Below are 18798 nucleotides of genomic sequence, written 5' to 3' on the forward strand. Positions count from 1 at the left end.
TCGGGTTGTTGTCTCTTTGACACATTCCCATAGTCATGATAAACACAAACAGTCGTTTGGAAGACGCATTTTTATTTAATCATCATAAACATGCCGAAACGTTCAGTGTGGCAAATATTTCAGGCTGAAGACGGTCACATTCATTTAAAAGGCATTTTGTAGGCAGACAATTGAATTATTTCAGGTTTGGGCAACGAGTAGATTATCACAAAGTTCATTTCTTGTCGACCTCAGGTACAAATCGATTTACTGTTTACTTTTGCTTCTCATGTTTTGTAAACTGTCATTTATTTTTCAACCCAAACCAGGCATATGCATTGTTGAAGGGTGTCCTGTAATTGTTCAAGTCTTCATTCTTCGGTTAGTTGGTTTATGGATAGTTGTATCATTTTCAATCATATTCAACTCGTACATTTTTTTAATAATCCTTATGTTTATGCATTACACATGCAATAGCAGTACCTTTCCAATAACTATTTATGTGTTGCGTCTTAATATGAACTGTAACACTTTGTAGTGAATGGAAAGGGTAAAACAAATCATCATAAAATGTAAAAGACACCTGGAAACAGCACCAGATCATTTGATATTGCAGCTTATAAATGGGAACTCAGATTTTGATAGTTTCACTTCAAGGTAAAACATGTCAATCTCTTGTGAAATAAAAAATATGTTAACACTGTAGTCAATTTATAAAGATATCATTACGTGAGTATTTCTGTATTGGCCTTGTTATTGGTCCTCGGCAAGCTGTATTGGCCTTCGGCTTCGCCTCAGGCCAATACAGCAAGCTTCGGCTTCGCCTCAGGCCAATACAGCAAGCCTCGGGCCAATAACAAGGCCAATACAGAAATATTCACGTGATAATATCATATTATTTAGGGCCATTTATGGCTTGCTATTAATGACCTTTTACAATATTCAAGCCCTTTAAAGCTTACTATATGGAATCAGTTCGGTTCATTGACAGAATGTCGTATGACGACCTTTAGTTATTCTCATCTTTGTCCTTCAGTTTTTATGTATAATAGTTCTATCACTCGCAAGCATACTACATCTCCTTATTTTTATCTTTAGTTTATTATGCATGTATAAAAACGAGTAAAAGATTTTAAAATGTGTCAACGCGACAGAATCGTAGAAATAGAACCATTGAGATGTTCATTTCTAAATTTGTACTTTTCCGATTACTATGATCAACACGACGGGTGCCACTTGTTGGGCAGGATCTGCCAACCGTTTTAGAGAGTATGAGATCAGCCCTGGAGTTTTTGTTGGGTTCGTGTTGCTCATTGTTAAGTTTTTGGTATACTGTTGTTTGTCTTTTCGTCAATTTTTCTGGGTGGTTTTTTGCCATTGCCTAGTCAGTTTCTTTCTACTTATGAATTATGATTGTCACTTCGTCATCTTCTGCCTCTTTTTAACAGTTGACATCTAAAATGCATTTAATACTTACCTTAATGTTTATGAAAAATAGATTACTTGAATTTGCATTTCCAGATAGTGATTTTACGTTTCCTGCTTTCCAATACTTATTTATAATACAGTTTGTGTAAACAAGACATTTAAGTCTTAATGCTATTTCCTAAAGTGCTTCAAATTCTTAATCAAATTAGGCTCTACTCGTGTCAGCTTTGACATCTGTCAAACAATCTATTTCGCATGCAAAGTAAGACTACCATTATAAAGTAGCTCATGTCAATACCGGTTGTTATTTGAAGCCTAATGGTTGATGTTTGTTGTTTGCTGGATTTATTGGACAGCACAACTGCAATGCTGCATTTGATCCTTTTTTAAACTAAATTTGAATGTGTTTCATTTCAAGTAGACATATCTCACTTCCAGCTTTACATTTCTCTCTTAAAACGTGACTTTTATCAGTTCCTAGTTAACATTTCTAAGTTCTAAATACACATTTCTCAGTTCTATGTTGACATTTCTCAGTTCCAAATTGGCATTTCTTACTTCCAGCTTAACATTTCTCACTTCGAAGTAGATATATATCTCGCTTAGAACTTTACATTTCTGTCTTCAAATCTGACTGTTGTAGGTTCAAAGTTGACATTTCTCATTTCTAACTTGAAATATAAACTTGATAAATTGAAAAAATGTCAATTTAGAAATAACAAAGTCAAGTTGGAACTGAGAAATGTCAACTTGGAACTGAAACAAGTTGAAAATAAAAACAGAATAACGGTGTTTCGTTCTTGTGTTGTTGTCGCGATTTATCAATAAATTAAAGCAAGACATCTCGGATTCTTACAAAAGATTCTAAATGAAACGTTTGTAACTAAGTTGGATTTTTATGCAACCAATGCTTTAAACTAACGATGAGTCGGTTTAATCGAAGCACGAGGAGTTAAAATCAACTTAATATTAAAGTTTTAACCAAACCTATGTATTTCTTAGTATATTTGTTCAACGATTTGGTAAAGGCAAAATAAGACAAACTTCTTACTCAGAATATATAGAATAGGTGAAACTATGGACATGTTGAGATAGTTTTGACCCCTATCCAGGATGTAATCAGATATATCATCGGTTATTGCTATTCAATGGTATCTTTAAATATCCTTTATTCGAATAACTTGCTAACAACATATTTTATAACATATTGCACCTAACATTTACACATTATTATATGTGTGTAATATTTGTAAAAAAGAAGATGCGATTATGTTTTGAAATAAATGACAGTATTATTATTATTTTTATGTTCAATGTTGTTGTTGTTGCATTATTATTATTGTTGTTGTTGTTGTTGGTGGTGGTAGTGATGGTGGTGTTGGTGGTGTTTATACGGTGTTGTTGTTGCTGGTGTTGTTTATTTCGGGTACATTTGTGTATTTATCATTGTGATCTGTGTTTCTGCCGATTTGTTCATAATAATATAAATGCCATACATCTGTATTCCAATTTCGTTTTTTTTATAGTGAATAACAAGATTAGTTTGAAGTCTTTCATTTGTTGTTGTTATGTCATTGAAATTCTGCACACTGCATACGATCATATCGTCCTTCAGTGATTTTGAAATTTCTATAATTTGTCGGTGAACATATTGATTTTATTACCAATGAATTTAAACCCAACTGACTTGTTAACTTCTATGTTAATTGGTCTCTGGTGGAGTGTTGTTTCATTGGCAATTATACCAATAATTTTATATTATAAATAGTATTGTTATATACATATGTAAATTCACGGTCCTACAATCTGTCGATACCTTTATTTTGACTCTTAATGACGTCTGTACACTAAATCCATTGGATGTTGGTTTTGTACTGATTGATATTTTAGTCCTAGATACACAACCTGCTATGGGCTTTGGACTAGCTTCCAGTATTTTCGAGTGCTTTCAGATCTGTACTTTGTGCCACGTCCGGTCTGTCCTTTTTTTGTTTTGTGTCGATTTGATGAGCTAAGCCCTTTTCAAATGATTTTTATAGTTTGTACTCATATTGTACTGTTACAACACTGTCCCTGGTGCTAGCAAACATGTTTAACCCACCTCATTCTGTATGTGCCGGTCCCAAGTCAGGAGACTGTAATTCAGTAGTGGTTGTCGTTTGTTAAATATAATATTTGTTTTCTGTTTATTGTTTCGTACATAAGTCAGGCCGATAGTTTTCTCATTTCATGGACTTGTATAGCTTATTATTCGGTATGCGTTTTACTCATTGTTGTAGGATGCACGGTGACCTATAGTTGTTAAATTCAACGTCATTTGGTCTCTTGTGGATAGTTGTCTCATTCGCATTCATACCACATCTTCTGATTTTATGATGAAAACTATCTGAGGATGGACACCGATATAAAAGTGTATAACTACATTATTTAATATCAGCACGTTAAGTATATAGGCTTATTTTTAGTAACCGCGGGCACTCTTAACTTCAATATGATAGCAACCTAGCGACAAAAACAGATAGAAGACATCTAGTCATAAACAAAATGGATCAAGTAAATTCAGTTTTGTTGTTTTGTGGAAGAGCATTCTGACCAAAAACTATATGTAAAGGTATTTTTTTATTTCAACTTCTGTAATATACATTTTAATTAAGAATATGGCTTCATTCTACGTGTACGTAATAAAATGTTGTTCATCAAAATATGAGACATCTGAGTAACGACATTTTATTTAAGATCCCTTAATCAACTAGGAAACTAAAATATGTAAAACAAAATGATAAATTTAACATGCATAATACAATAAATAAGGAGATGAAGTGTTTTTGCGAATGCTACAACTATTATATATAAAAACTAAAGGATAAAGATTAAAGGTCATCATACTACTTTTTGTCAATGAGCCAAACTGGTTCCAAATAGTAAGCTTTAAAGGGCTTGAGTATTGTAAAAGGTTATCAACAGTAACTATAAACGGCCCGTAATAGTAAACTGTAATAGGCCCTGTCTTTCGTATTTTTTCAATTGCAATGGCGTTGTCAGTTTTTCTGAATACTACTTTGTATATGATTAGTAAGTTTTTAGTGAATGAATTATAGTTGCTAGTCAAACCAAAACAATTATTTCTATATTTACGAAGAACAAAGTTTTCAACATAAAAAAACCTATGATTACATGTAAATATAATCTAGGTATGACAATCTAAATACTTATTTGTAAGTTACCGTTTTTAAACACACCAAACAGAGAGTAGAACAAAATGATAGGGCATTTGGAAAGGATCGTTTTGCTATAAACGTCTTACTGTAATGTACTATAAGGTGATTATTTTGTCGGTTATTGTTAAACCACATGTTGAGCATGATCTTATTATTCTGTCGGAGAAGTCGAGATCACCTCCTGGTTTTTTCGGGGTTCGCGTTGCCCTGTTTTAATTTTTGTTTATGTTGTTTTTTCCGACAGTTTATGTTTTTGTCGCTTTATATTTGTCACTATGACGTTGTTAGTTTTTTCATCGAAATTTTAGTTTGAATATCTATTTGGTATTTTCCATACCCACTTTAAATAGAGAAGCGGAATATACCAATAAAATAAAATTGAGAATCGAAATGGGGAATGTGTCAAATAGACAACAACCTGACCAAAGAGCAGAAAACAGCACAAGGCCACCAACGTTTAACACAGCGAGAAAATCCCGTACCCGGAGGCGGGCTTTAGCTGGCCCCTAAACAAAAATGTGTACTAGTTCAGTGAAAATGGATGTCACACTAAACTCCAAAACACACAAATGAACTAAAATTAAAAACAAAATACAAGACTAACAAAGGCCAGGGGCTCCTGACTTGGGACATGCGCAACAATGCGTCGGGGTTCAACATGTTTTGTGAGATCTCAACCCTCTCCCAATACCTCTTGACAATGTAAAATAAACAAACACACATCAATACGCACAGTAAAAATCAGTTTAAAAGAATTTCGAGTCCGATGTCAGAATAGGTAACAAAAGAAACTAAGCAAAATGACAATGATACATAAATGAACAAAGGACTACTAGAAGATAGGGACGAAAGATACCAGAGGGACAGTCAAACTCATAGATCGAAAACAAACTGACAACGCCATGGCCAAAAAATAAAAAAACAAACAGACAAATAATAGTACAGATGACACAACATAGAAAACTAAAGACTAGGCAACACGAACCCCGCCAAAAACTGGGGGTGATCTCAGGTGCTTCGGAAGGGTAAGCAGATCCTGCTCCACATGTGGCACCCGTCGTGTTGCTTATGTTATGTCATTCGTGAAAAGGGAAGGGTATTGTAGTTACGACATAAGGAACATATCCGAGTATAGCAGTTACTGACATACAAGCTCCAGACCTCAATTAAACTGACTGAAAGATTATGTCTTCATCATATGAAAATCAAGACGGAAGCACAATTCCTCCCATAAGTGGTTTACTATTATACCATAATAAAATATATGAGAGCAAAACCCGTATCATGCCAACAACTGATTTAAGAATACATGTGTTTATTTCCGATGCAAAGACCCTATGAGTGAATCAATATTAATTCCAAAACATGCCATCTTTAATGACCTGACAACAGTATCGCAACTATATTCCTTCTTAACAAGTCTGTTTAAAGGTTTGGTTAGCTTTTTAGGTGAATGACGACATTTTAGTGCAAATATTCATACGCAGAAATTTTCCAAAATAAAAAAGAGTGACGATTGACCATTACACGTATTAAATGTCTATTATTTTGGTTTCCAATATTATAGCAAGACCTCAACTTCGTCATATTTGATATGTACAATAGAACTGATGGACTGATTGATTTTCTTTTACGCCACCTTTATACAATAGAAGTAAACAGTCATTAATGAGATCACATGACAGTAATTTTCTGATTTCCTTATAATTGGTCAAAGTGTTTTTCTCTATTTTCATTTTATCGTGGATGTCTGTTTGTTTGTTAGTAATTTATTTTTATTTTATTTTTTATTTTTTTCTTATGTTTACCTGTATGATTGTAAAGTACCCTCTTTACATCATCCCATGTTTTGAAATTTAAAGAGTTCGAAACTTTAACCGTGAAAATGGAATGTAACTATTTCAAATTTTATTTATTAAGATATCAGACAGAAATCATTCATCAATCTCTGATAGCATTCATTAAAGGTTTTATCTCTTCACTAACAATTTTGAATATGGCTGACATGATACTCCCTGAAAATATATAAATTAAGCTGATTACTTAGATAAAACATCATATACATGAACCAGTGTATTTTTTTTTTATTTTGATCCCTCTTCTTTGAAAAACTCATAATACAAATCACTATCAGGAACATGTTAAAAGATGTAATAGTTTTTAAAATGTTCACATTGAATTCAGTTGCTACAATGGACTACATTCACGACCGATAATTTCGTTTGTTCGGTTGGTGACTTCTACGACTAGAAGCATTATGCTAACAAAATTAAAGAGCTCACTTCTGGGAGAAAGTATATCTTCAAGCACCAGTTAAAGGTGGTATGTCATTAGTATCATTATTTCTGTCAAAATTTGTAAATGAATGGTGCAGATGGTGACATTATTCATTTTTTGTGTTTGAAATCACATATTTAAACATATGGAAACAGGTTGTCTACTTAGTCGTTAGCCGATTTTCTTATTATTATATTCGTCCTGAACATGCATGAAATATTTGCCACTGGACGTTAAGCAACCAACAATCAATCAATCTTATTATTATACATTATTCACGAAGCTTAGGTGGAGCTGAATAAGAAAAATTATCACTGTCATCCAATATTTTCATACGAAAGTCCAACAAGTAATAAATTGCCAAAATTTTTTCAAGTAGATTAACCTAAAAATACTGTTTATCATGCCGTTCTTCACATTTGCGCCTAAAAATCACTACTTTTGCGCGCAGATTTTGGTTACATTTGCGCGCATGTATTTTACAGGTAAATGCAGGTAGTTTATAATTTTTATTTATTTATTTATTTACTTAACTGTTGATTATTTATTTAAGTATTATATATTTATTTAAGTATTATATATTTATTTAACTATTGTTTATTCATTTAAGTATTATACATTTATTTATCTGTTATTTATTTATCTAATTATTTACAAATACAAGTACACCGTCCGTTAGTCTAAGTTCCCTGCTCACCAACGAGGATGTGGAAGAGGGATTTTGAGCAGGATAAGTCAATTTTATTACGTACAAGCACTAAATCCTAGAAATATATACAGATTAAAATGTAAAATTATAGGAATCTTTTGACTTAGGTAGTGTTCGGTATTACTGAATTACGCGTTTCGAGGTGTATGGTCATTGTCAAACTTTTCAGGTCTTTCTCAATGGGGTTTGTTTTCTTTTATATTCATCGATTCAGAGTGGACTTAATTCATAGGCCTAGCTGCTATGTCAGCTATCGCTTTTATATCTACAACCGCATGGATAATCTGCCTTCAAGTTTTTTAGAATAGGACACAGGCGTGTGTATGTTCACAGTTATCATTCAGAATGGCTGTTGATTGTTGATCAGTTTTTATCCTGCCTTTGCAATACCCTCTGACTTAAGTATTCTGTTGATACAGAGAAACGGAACTCCGAGTTTGTTCATGACGCAACTTTACATTGGACTTTACAAACTTACTAAAATCATTTACTAAAGGGATTACTATTCGGTAAAATTAGAAAAAGAATACTATTTAAGTTACATATTCTCATGATAACTTTTTATTTGTTTAAAATTCAATACGATTTCAGATATGTTCAAAATTAATAACTAGACACATTTACTACGAAATATCCTTACGTTTACCTGTGTTACCTGTAAAATTGATGCACGCAAATTTAATCAAAATCTGCGAACCAACGTAAACTATTTTGATCCCAAAATGCGCGCGAATGTAATGCGCAATGTCTTTGTATATACAATAACGAAGATTATTAGAATTACCTGTTGACTTTCACAAACGTAGGAGTTAATAGTAGAACAAGGAATGTCATTCCATTTATACCCAAATACAGATCGAAGCTCCAAGCAACCTTCAACATTTCCGCCGTTATCGGGTTGACCTCGGTTCCAAAGACTATATGTAACTTTAGACAAATCAAATGCCCATCTCCAGTCTTGCTTCCCAGCATCTGAAGCTCCGAGCCATGTTGAACCAAGCTTGCCATCTGAAACAGGTTAAGAACAAACTGATCGTATTCGTTCATTTTTATACACAATATATCGTACGCATATGCACGGGTGTGTGCCCCTTTCCAATGCTGCGGTAACTGTATACATATACACAATAGTATAAGCGTCCAAAAGTGAACAACACCAATAGGAAAACAATCAACAACATTTTCCTTATATTTCCACTCACACCATGGAGTGATTTAAAACAAGTATGTCGGCTTAAAAATATCAATCTTTATCATTAGTAATTCGATGCAAGATGGCGACTAATTGTAGTAAGTTCCTCATTCTAACAGTTTGTGATGGTTTGATTAGTGTATTTTGATTTGTTTTGCGCTAAGTTACAATTATTTCTTACATAAATGTACAAATGTATACAGATCTAGAATAAATTAGCAGTAAAACAAACAGTTAAGAAATTAACTTTAAACAAAGGTCGACCGCAATGCTGGACAGGAAATTTGATTTGCAGTTAAAACGGGTATACTCGTATTGAAAAAGGACAAACGAGAGTAGTTATGATATGAGCATAGTTTAGTCCCTATACTTGCAAACCATTGCGAAATTCTTCAATCCTTTCAAAATTCTATAAAGTTTATCAATAAATGAATATTTAATAAACATTAAAATTTTAACTGAATTATCATAGTATACCTTTTACATTTTTCACTACCCAATTCTGTTCTGAAACATCTTCTATCTTAACAAGATATCCTCCCATTGTCCGACATTGCTTCTGTAATTGGAATATGTACACTTTTTATATATCTTTACATAGAACATGGAAACAAACAGGTTCCAAATGTTCATATAGCACAAAATAACGTTTTATATTATAGACGTATATATATAATCATTTGACATTATTTGAAGTATATTATAGAAAATAAATGTAATAATGTAATGCATAACTCTAACAAAGAAGAGTAACAATTTCTTCACGTCAGTACCCTAGTTCATTTGACGATTAACAAACATGGATAAACCTTTATAAAATAGCTGTACTATTCACCCCAATCAGGCATCAAAATAAGTGATAATGTTTTATACTCATCGATAACCATGATTACTGTCAAATATAATATCATTTTCATAATTTTCATTTTTAAAAGGATAGCCTAATCATTTGCGTTTAGTAATTGTAAGCATTCTAATTTAGTGTTTCTGAATAAGAATATATTAGAATCACGTTAACAAAATACTTTTTCATCACACAGAATTCCAATTAAAAAAAAATGAAAAATATAAGATTGAATATAAATAGATTCAGCTTTACCTCTGCCATCCGCCATGACTTTTTGACTTTTTGATAAATGTAGCAATGATCTTTATATTCTTTCCATCCTTTTTTGCAAATGTTTGATTTCTCTGCAAATGCAAATGCATATTTAATATTTTGTAAATGGCCTTTGGTAGCATTTGTTTTTATAAATATTACTGTTTTAACAATTAGACAACAATTTTCAGTTTACTTACAATACTGAATTTAAAAATTTTGAATCTATCTTTCGGTACAAATCTTTTTTTTTTGTCTTCATTTCAAAAACTTAGGACTATTTAGCAAGCGTTTTTGGCGGCAAATTAAGCCAAATATGCGTTGGTTTCCTGATAAATTGTATTTCTATTGTTTTAGGGTTGTTTTTTGTTGTTGTTTTAGTTGAAAGAAGTAATGCTGTCAAAGTAACGTTTCTTATTACATTGAAATGAAAAGATAAAGTGAATTTATATTCTATTTCCTAGATTTACTTAAGCCAAATCTTGATTATTTTGTTGATCAAACTTTAAAGAGATATATTTTGTCTATAATGATGTTGTAATTGAAAACTTTACCTTTGATATTAACTTCAAGTTTTTCTACCATTTGATGTACACCCTTCATGTTCGTTTGCATCGTTTTTAAAGACGCTTTTATTCCGTTGATGAGTTTTGCCTCCTTTTCCTGAAAACATTTTTCTGCCTCGGACATGCAGATCACTACAGCTATCACATACACGGCTATCATGTCCGGCTATATATTTTGTATAAATAACAATATTAAACAGGTTGTTATTACAAGGCAACGAGTGAATATGGTTGTTATTAGGTAAGTGTATGTAGATCTGTGATAACAAGTGTCGTCTTCCCGATTGTGTTACTGTAGTTCTGTAATACTAGAACCTTTTTCAAACTTTAGTAACAGGTGTTGTTTTTGTTTTGTTTTCACGATATAGTGTAGGTTTATGATTACAAAATGTGGTTCGTATTGACATTCCTATATGACCTGAAAGTTTAACGCATAGCTGAAAATAAATTGAAAATAAAATTATCATTTCAGCACTTTGTTGTTGAAAAAATCTTTTCTGCGAAGCTACCGAGTCAATATATACGGGATTTTTTTAGTGCTAAGCAGAATGAAACGTCTGATTTTTTATTATAAAAAAATTGTCAAAATTGATCTTTGAATTATTATTCTATTACTTTGTACAATACATGAACGATCTAAATAAAATGTGTAATCACGAATACAATGTATCCATTTTACGGTCATTCATTGATATGCATAATTAATTGATTGCTTAACGTTCAATGACAAATATTTCATGCATATTCATGTCGAGAACAAGTTTACATTACATACAACTGGTAAGTCGTGTTTGTATTAGTGATCGAATGGGATTAATGGTGGGAGATTTGGACTGACTCGAAAATGAGAAAATGAGAATATATTGGATTGTATCAGATATAAAATATAGCCACAGGTCACCCACGGACCTATCAAAGAGGTGTAAAAGGATTTTTAACGTGTAGATATCAGGACACTCTCTATACACAATGCATTGAATTAATGCCCCCATTTTGACAGGACGTTGTTGCATATCTATACACCCACACACCCAAATGGATGCTCCACTTTGGAAAGAGTTTTACGATCGGTCGGAGGAAGACCAAAAGTAACCACATGTGTATAGCGCACTCATTCTGTAGAATCATTCTTTTGAAGAATTCCGGGTAGCACGACTTAAACGTTGTATTGGACGCAAAGAATGACCTACCTCAAGACTCCAACTAAATATGTATCTCTGTTGTTATTTATGTATTATTGTCATTTTGTTTATTTTCTTTGGTTACATCTTCTGACATCAGACTCGGACTTCTCTTGAACTGAATTTTAATGTGCGTATTGTTATGCGTTTACTTTTCTACATTGGCTAGAGGTATAGGGGGAGGGTTGAGATCTCATAAACATGTTTAACCCCGCCGCATTTTTGCGCCTGTCCCAAGTCAGGAGCCTCTAGCCTTTGTTAGTCTTGTATTATTTTTAATTTTAGTTTCTTGTGTACAATTTGGAGTTTAGTATGGCGTTCATTATCACTGAACTAGTATATATATTTGTTTAGGGGCCAGCTGAAGGACGCCTCCGGGTGCGGGAATTTCTCGCTGCATTGAAGACCTGTTGGTGACCTTCTGCTGTTGTCTGTTCTATGGTCGGGTTGTTGTCTCTTTGACGCATTCCCCATTTCCATTCTCAATTTTATCCTAAGCTGATGAAAACATGCAAATCTATAAGATACATGTTTGGTTGGTATTCCAAGCGAACCAATAAAACGTTGTTAGGTGTTCATCATTAGACCAAAATCAATTTATTTTTCGGTTCGAGAAGAATATCAACTATATTTTAATTTAATTTAGAGTGTTCTCGTTTATAAATGGCAAACATAATATTTTTGTAAGACTTTTTTTAATAAGATATAAATATATAGTCAAGCATACAATGTTTTTATACATGATTAAAAGAAAACTTATAGCCACGATATTTACATTATCATTTACTTATAAATTAAATAATTACAAAAAATATTGTTTTACAAATTCTTATGTCAAGAACAGTCTATATTCTAATTCAAATGATTATTGTTTCCTGGTCCACTAACAACATTTCTCCAGACATCTTACTGGTCTTCATTCTATTGAAAAAAAAAATATTTCAAAAAAGCTCTAAATCTAAACTATTAAAGTATAATAAACGAAATGATACTGAACAATAATTCATCAACACTTTTATTTTGTGTATTCATCGATATTTGTGTTTGTTTGTCATTCAAGTTGCAACTGCTTTAAGACATTTATCTTTTAATCTCGACAACTAATACTGCGAGTTTATTTGATAATATTTTTCTGTTTAAAATCAAGTGAAGATTTTTTTGGAGGTATAAGTGGAAGTACATGACTCATGCCACATGTGTAGAGAATGTGCTAACACTTCCAAAAACCTGAGATCACCTATCTTTTTTGGGAAAGGTGGGGTTCGCGTTGCTCAGTCCTTAGCTTTCTTTGTGATGTATTGTCAACTTGTTTATTTTTTCGTCTTTTTTTGTCTTTTGCTCTCTTGTCGTTCTATATCCTTTCGACTTTTAAGTTATGATATTTCCTTTGGTATTGTCTGCCCATTTTTTTGGCTATGGTGATCGCTAGTTTAAAAGTTTTCAAATGTTGTAACAATATCTTCTGTTCATACATTTATATTATTAGTATAAAAGTTGTAAATATATTGATTGGTGGAGTTATTTGTTCTTAAATTGATCTACTCTTCCTTTTTGATAATTGGTGCTTATTTTGTAGGTGTGTTTGGTGGTTTTTCTATGTTTTGTTGATTATGTTGCAATATGAAAATGGGGTTGGGAGACTCATTATTGGAATATATGTATGTAACATTATATATGATTATGTTCATTGGTGTAACCAAATAAAATTTGCGACAAGGTTTTGAATAAAGAAACTTTTGCCCCATACATCAACGTTGACGAATTTCGATATTTTTCGTTTATTTAAAACTACACTTGATTGTATGATACCAAAGTTGTGTCAGTTGACTAATCTTTTTAACAGAAAATGTTGAATTGAGTTTTGCGTATACGTTTTTAAGCGTTATATGGGTAAAACCAGATTTACAATTTGACCATGAAAATAGTTAATATAGATCTGTATATGATAAGTATTGCACTTACACCAGACTTTACAAGTTCAACTTCCGAAACAAATGCTTCCCAACCAGAAAATTCTTTGAAATCGACTGTTACGATGTCATCATTAACACCTGAAACATATAGGAATTATCCTTAATACCTGACGATGATAAAATGATTGTAGTGAAACAGTTTCTAGAATTTATGAATTATTAAGTTCAAACTTCCGAAACAAATGCTTCCCAACCAGAAAATTCTTTGAAATCGACTGTTACGATGTCATCATTAACACCTGAAACATATAGGAATTATCCTTAATACCTGACGATGATAAAATGATTGTAGTGAAACAGTTTCTAGAATTTATGAATTATTAAGTTCACACTAACACATACACACACACACACGCAAACACACACATTTGGAAGTTTAGGTACACACACACATATATATATATATATATATATATATATATAGTCTAAATTGAAAACAACGTTCAAACCTATGATTGCGTTGGATAAAAACCGCAATTTTTATATGTGTGCATGCAAAACAAATTTCTTGGTAGAGGGGTCTAAATACAGCACAAACAACATTTCCCAAAAGACCAAATGAGTGAAAAAGTACATTTTAACAAAACGCATTTCACTAGCAGGTCGAAAAACTGATGTTCTTAAACCCTGCTGACTGGCATATATATGCAATGTTTTTAATCTTTTTTAAATGCTGAATTAAGAACAAAACATATTCAGGAGGCGACATAAAAATGAAAAAAAAACATGCAACATAATAAAAAAAAGAGCAATGAATCAAACTATATATACATCGACATAAAACTATGCTGAACACATGAAACTTGAGGCTCCAAGGAGCCATTTTTGCCTAAAATTGAAATAAACCAAATATTTTATGAAGTTTCCGACAAAATTGCAACAAATTGGATCAATAGTCTTTCAAGTGTAAGTACTCCTGTAAGAAATCAACTGATGACTTGGGCCATTTGACTTATATGTAGATCTTATATTTTTGTTAATCATTTTTGTTATTTACAGTTTCTTTTATCAACTATTATAGTTTCAAAACATAAAACCATGAAACTGGTAATAAATCTTATAAGGAATCAACAAACAATTTCCGCCGAGTTGACTTATTTTTTCTCTCCATTATCTACAGTTTCACAAAAAAATGGATAAAAGTGTCATTCAAGGGCAAAAACATCAATAATAAGTTGACTTAGGATAACTGTTAATGTATTTGTAGATCTTTTATTTTGCTGTTCATGTTTTCAACATCTTATAGCAATAACTTCTATAATAAGACTTTTGTTAAATTTACGGACGGCAAATGACGACGAAATGCAAGTAATAAGATGCTCATATAGCACTATCTTCCATCTGAGCTACAATGACTAGATATCTGAATGCAATTTTAAGCTTTATTCAATAGCGTTGTCATTTGACCCTTGACGACCTCAAAACAGTTGTTATAAAAATATCAATACCTCTGACAATGCCGATACTGTCGTGTGTGACATCTCCCCAGCCATTGATTGGTTCGGTTACTGATAACTTGATCCTGACGTGATCTCCTTCTTGTAGTTTACTGCAAGTATATGATAATATATATTTTAGATACGTTCTTCATGACACAATATGAACTCCTTCCTTAATTCTATATCCTTATTTGGTATAATTTGATAAAACACTTGTATCTCACCTTACTGTAACAGATACATGGATGAAACAGGTAACAAGTTTTTTTATTTTTATTTTTTCAATATTATATCAAAAAATATTGTTTAAGACCATATACATAAACATGCAGCTTTTTCTTCTGTTTTTAATTAACTAGTTTCAATTAGAATTAAATTCGCTGGGAAAATTGGTGAAATCTGCATGATAATTGCAATAATATTCAGTGTTTACTTACGTGCCATGCATACTTGTAGTCTTAGAAAACAGCTTCATTTCCAATTTAGAAAGTACTGTATTTTGTATAGGTAAAAAAATAGCTGTATTACTGGCATACACGTGAGAGGTTTAGCTAGCTATTAAACACCATTTTCTACATAAGGAAATGCCTGTACCATGTTAGGAATATGACATTTGTCTTCCATTTAATGTGTTTGAGCCTTCGATTCTTCCATTTCATAAGGGACTTTCCGATATGAATTTTCCTTGGAGTTCGGTATTTTGTTATTTACTTTCTAATGACCGATTGCAAAAGTAAAACGTATAAAAAGGCTTATTCCGGTGGGGATTTATTTTAAAATAATGTATAAATCACACTGTATGTGATATTTTCATTATCAAGCAGTCCTTCTTACAAATTGAAACGTCTTCTATGAAAAAGGTCTCTTTGATCTAAGTCTGCATAAGATGATAATGTGTAGTGTAGTGAAATTACTTACAAAAATCCGATTTCTACCGCTCCGAATAATTCTTTAATGGTGTCTTCATCTTTGCCTGGTTCTGAAAATCTAATAGGTGGAATAGGTTTAAATTCAATTATTTCTCTAGTTTTTAAGTGCTGGACATCTTCCTCCCATTCTCCATAAGACAAAAGTATATCAATATCTTTTGTGTTCTCTAGAGAACCTTTTAGACGTTCGATTTGGAGATCACATAGCAGTTTTGTATCCTCAAGTTTATAAACCTCTTCCGACTTCCGGGTCATTTGAGAACTTTCTTCTAGAGTTACGCGTTCTACCAAAGTTTCTGTGTGTTTATCAATAAGAGCCTTTAATGTATCACCTCTTACCTTGATCACCTTTTTCAAGGTAGCATTATCAATCTTGTAAGCTTCCTCAAACACATTCAGATCATCAACGATTTGTTTGACATTTTCTGATCTAGATTCCAGATCCACTTTTTCACTTGATATACCTTCCTTCTTTTTGGACACAGCATTTTCAATTTCATCCACGTCATGTTGTTTGTGTTTCTCGAGCATGCAGCTAGGACAGATAAGTAAACAACATGAGCTGCAATAAAACACAACTTCTTTCGAGTGAATTAAACATGATGGCCTCTTATCTAAAATCTTCGAATATGATTTATCGACATGGTGCTTCCTATTTGATTTCCGTTTGAGATGAGACAATTTACATTTCGAACATAAAATAACTTCACATTCTAAGCAAAACTCCTCGCCATTTGCTTTAGTACACTCTGTACAAATTCCTAATACATGATTCGCCATTTAAATTTATACCTGTAGTTTATACGGAAGAATTTTTAAGTATGTCATCTATTGTTGCAAACATTAAAAGGTAATTCATTGAGATGTGAGGTTGAACCAAAAGTTTAAATGGAAATATTTGTCGTAATTATATGACTTATTTCTAATTTTGGATATTTGTACCTTTTTCTTGCAATACTATCTATTAAAGGTTCTAAATGTGTAAGTATTTATGATTGTATCAAAAGTAACATAGTATGTTCATAAACAGACATTTTGACTAGACAGTTTGATCTTTTGCATTATTATATATTATTTTCACCAAGTGATCGAAAAATAGTTTCCGATCGACTTTCTAGCAGTAACGATATGTTTTCCATCATGTTAATAAAGTGGCAGTCAATCAGGTGATTTTTAAAATATTATATTAAGATAAGGGGGATACACCTGATACAAAACATTTACTTTTGTCCTGTAATGCCAGCTGTTTTGTCATGAGCCTTACTATACTTTACATATGCTTTCTTTTCTTCAATGGTGAACAAATTCGGAATTTATATGTGATTAATACAAACACTATACTAAACTAGACCACTGGCTATATAGATTATGTTTCTTTTGTTGAGTAATTCTTAGTTTGTGGACTATGTTGATCCCATCTAACCTATCAGTTTTGAGCCTATCAATTGTTAGATGTGTTTATGTCGGCTTCATACCTTGACTTAAACCTTGCTTTGCAATGAGCTGATATGATAATTAAAAAAGTATATTTCCTAATGTCCTGGTTGACAGAAAAAAACATTTCGTCACAGATTACCTCAACCCGTCTCCATTTTTCTTCTCTCATTTATCATCGTGTGCACATTCCTATTTTCTTTATATTAGTGTTTTTCGAGTTGTATTGTGTTAAATGCTTACCCTTTAAGAATACTTGTGTTCTATCCATTTATTTTGGTGGATTCGTTTTCAATTTATTTTTAAAAGTGTATTTCATTTTGTCTTCTTTGTCAATGTATTGTCTATCATCCTTCAACTTGTTATATTTTATTTCTTCTTCATTGACAATATGAGAATGGTGTCTTATATATTTACAAGAAGGCTTCAATTTTTTTTTTAAATGCAAAACTCAGATCCTGTCATTAGTTTTAAGATATGGGCCAAATTATGCTTCGAACAAAAAGATATTTAGTTGCAAGAAGCAGTTTACAAAGATAAATTTGTGTAAAATATCTTTTTGAATACTGCATTGGCTTAATTATAAAAATAATGATTGCAAACGAGACAACTTTCCACCAGAGACCAAATGACATAGAAGTTACAACTGTATGTAGGTGAATGTACGGCCTTCAACAATGAGCAAAACCCATACCGCATAGTCAGCTGTGCAAGGTGTCGAAATGACAAATTTAAAAAATGTAAACGAGAAAACAAATATCCTGATTTATGTAGAAAAACAATGAACGAAAAACAAATATCATATACAGCAACAAACGACAATCACTGAATTACAGGCTCCTGACTTGGGACAGGCACATACCGACTGTGGCGAGGTTAAACATGGTTGCCAGCGCCTAACCCTCTCTCTAACCTTGGACAGTGGTGTAACAGCAGAACATATGAACAAACTATTAGAATCAGTTGAAAAGGGCTTATATTATCCAATCGATACAAAGCAGAAAAACAAGTAACAAAAACACAATCGGACGTGGCAGGGTATTTATACATCCCCACAACAACAAAAAAGACACCAAGTACAGTTACTAACAGCTAGTTCAACGCCAATAACAACTTTAAAAAATCACGCATCTGAGACTAAACATACATACTCAGTAAAGAACCTTCTAAATTCCATTTAATTGTAACATTCAACAACATTTACCGTTATCGTAATGTTATTTTTCGTTAAATAATCAAGAATTCTCTAAATATACTGCTGAAACTTACCCAAAGGAACTGACTTTAAGAAAATCAAATATTAACAGCAATAGCTGTCCTTTCTAAGATTTAGATATTTCAGTATTACACCAGAAACTCTAAACAAAAATTTAC

General features: G+C 32.2%; 2 protein-coding genes across 2 annotated transcripts; both read right to left on the reverse strand.

Moving 5' to 3' along the window:
* Nucleotides 1-6522: 6522 nt before the first annotated feature.
* Nucleotides 6523-10784, reverse strand: LOC127725328 (perlucin-like protein). Its single transcript, XM_052232258.1, has 5 exons — nucleotides 10457-10784; nucleotides 9903-9994; nucleotides 9281-9362; nucleotides 8396-8619; nucleotides 6523-6640 (listed from the first exon to the last, which is right to left on the reverse strand). Exons 1-5 carry the CDS (start codon nucleotides 10626-10628, stop codon nucleotides 6596-6598), a joined length of 615 nt encoding a protein of 204 aa, XP_052088218.1. The 5' UTR covers nucleotides 10629-10784; the 3' UTR covers nucleotides 6523-6595.
* Nucleotides 10785-12329: 1545 nt separating this feature from the next.
* LOC127725325 (E3 ubiquitin-protein ligase TRIM71-like) lies at nucleotides 12330-17982 on the reverse strand. Its single transcript, XM_052232255.1, has 4 exons — nucleotides 15980-17982; nucleotides 15071-15171; nucleotides 13612-13700; nucleotides 12330-12570 (listed from the first exon to the last, which is right to left on the reverse strand). The coding sequence occupies exons 1-4, from the start codon at nucleotides 16768-16770 to the stop codon at nucleotides 12556-12558; spliced, it is 996 nt and encodes a 331-aa protein (XP_052088215.1). The 5' UTR covers nucleotides 16771-17982; the 3' UTR covers nucleotides 12330-12555.
* Nucleotides 17983-18798: the final 816 nt, after the last annotated feature.

Source organism: Mytilus californianus, unplaced genomic scaffold, assembly GCF_021869535.1.
Source record: "Mytilus californianus isolate M0D057914Y unplaced genomic scaffold, xbMytCali1.0.p SCAF_15, whole genome shotgun sequence".
Classification (NCBI taxonomy): Eukaryota; Metazoa; Mollusca; class Bivalvia; order Mytilida; family Mytilidae; genus Mytilus; species Mytilus californianus.

Bases quoted from the DNA above. Each gene is read 5' to 3' on its own strand.
- LOC127725328 (XM_052232258.1), bottom strand. From the start codon at position 10,628: ATGATAGCCGTGTATGTGATAGCTGTAGTGATCTGCATGTCCGAGGCA. The intron at 9,995-10,456 runs GTAAAGTTTTCA...TTGCATTTGCAG, and splicing joins ACTTGAAGTTAATATCAAAG to AGAAATCAAACATTTGCAAA. The intron at 6,641-8,395 runs GTAATTCTAATA...ATATATTTTCAG, and splicing joins ACGTTTGTGAAAGTCAACAG to GGAGTATCATGTCAGCCATA.
- LOC127725325 (XM_052232255.1), bottom strand. From the start codon at position 16,770: ATGGCGAATCATGTATTAGGAATTTGTACAGAGTGTACTAAAGCAAAT. The intron at 15,172-15,979 runs GTAAGTAATTTC...ATATACTTGCAG, and splicing joins GCGGTAGAAATCGGATTTTT to TAAACTACAAGAAGGAGATC. The intron at 13,701-15,070 runs GTATTGATATTT...TATATGTTTCAG, and splicing joins CAGTATCGGCATTGTCAGAG to GTGTTAATGATGACATCGTA.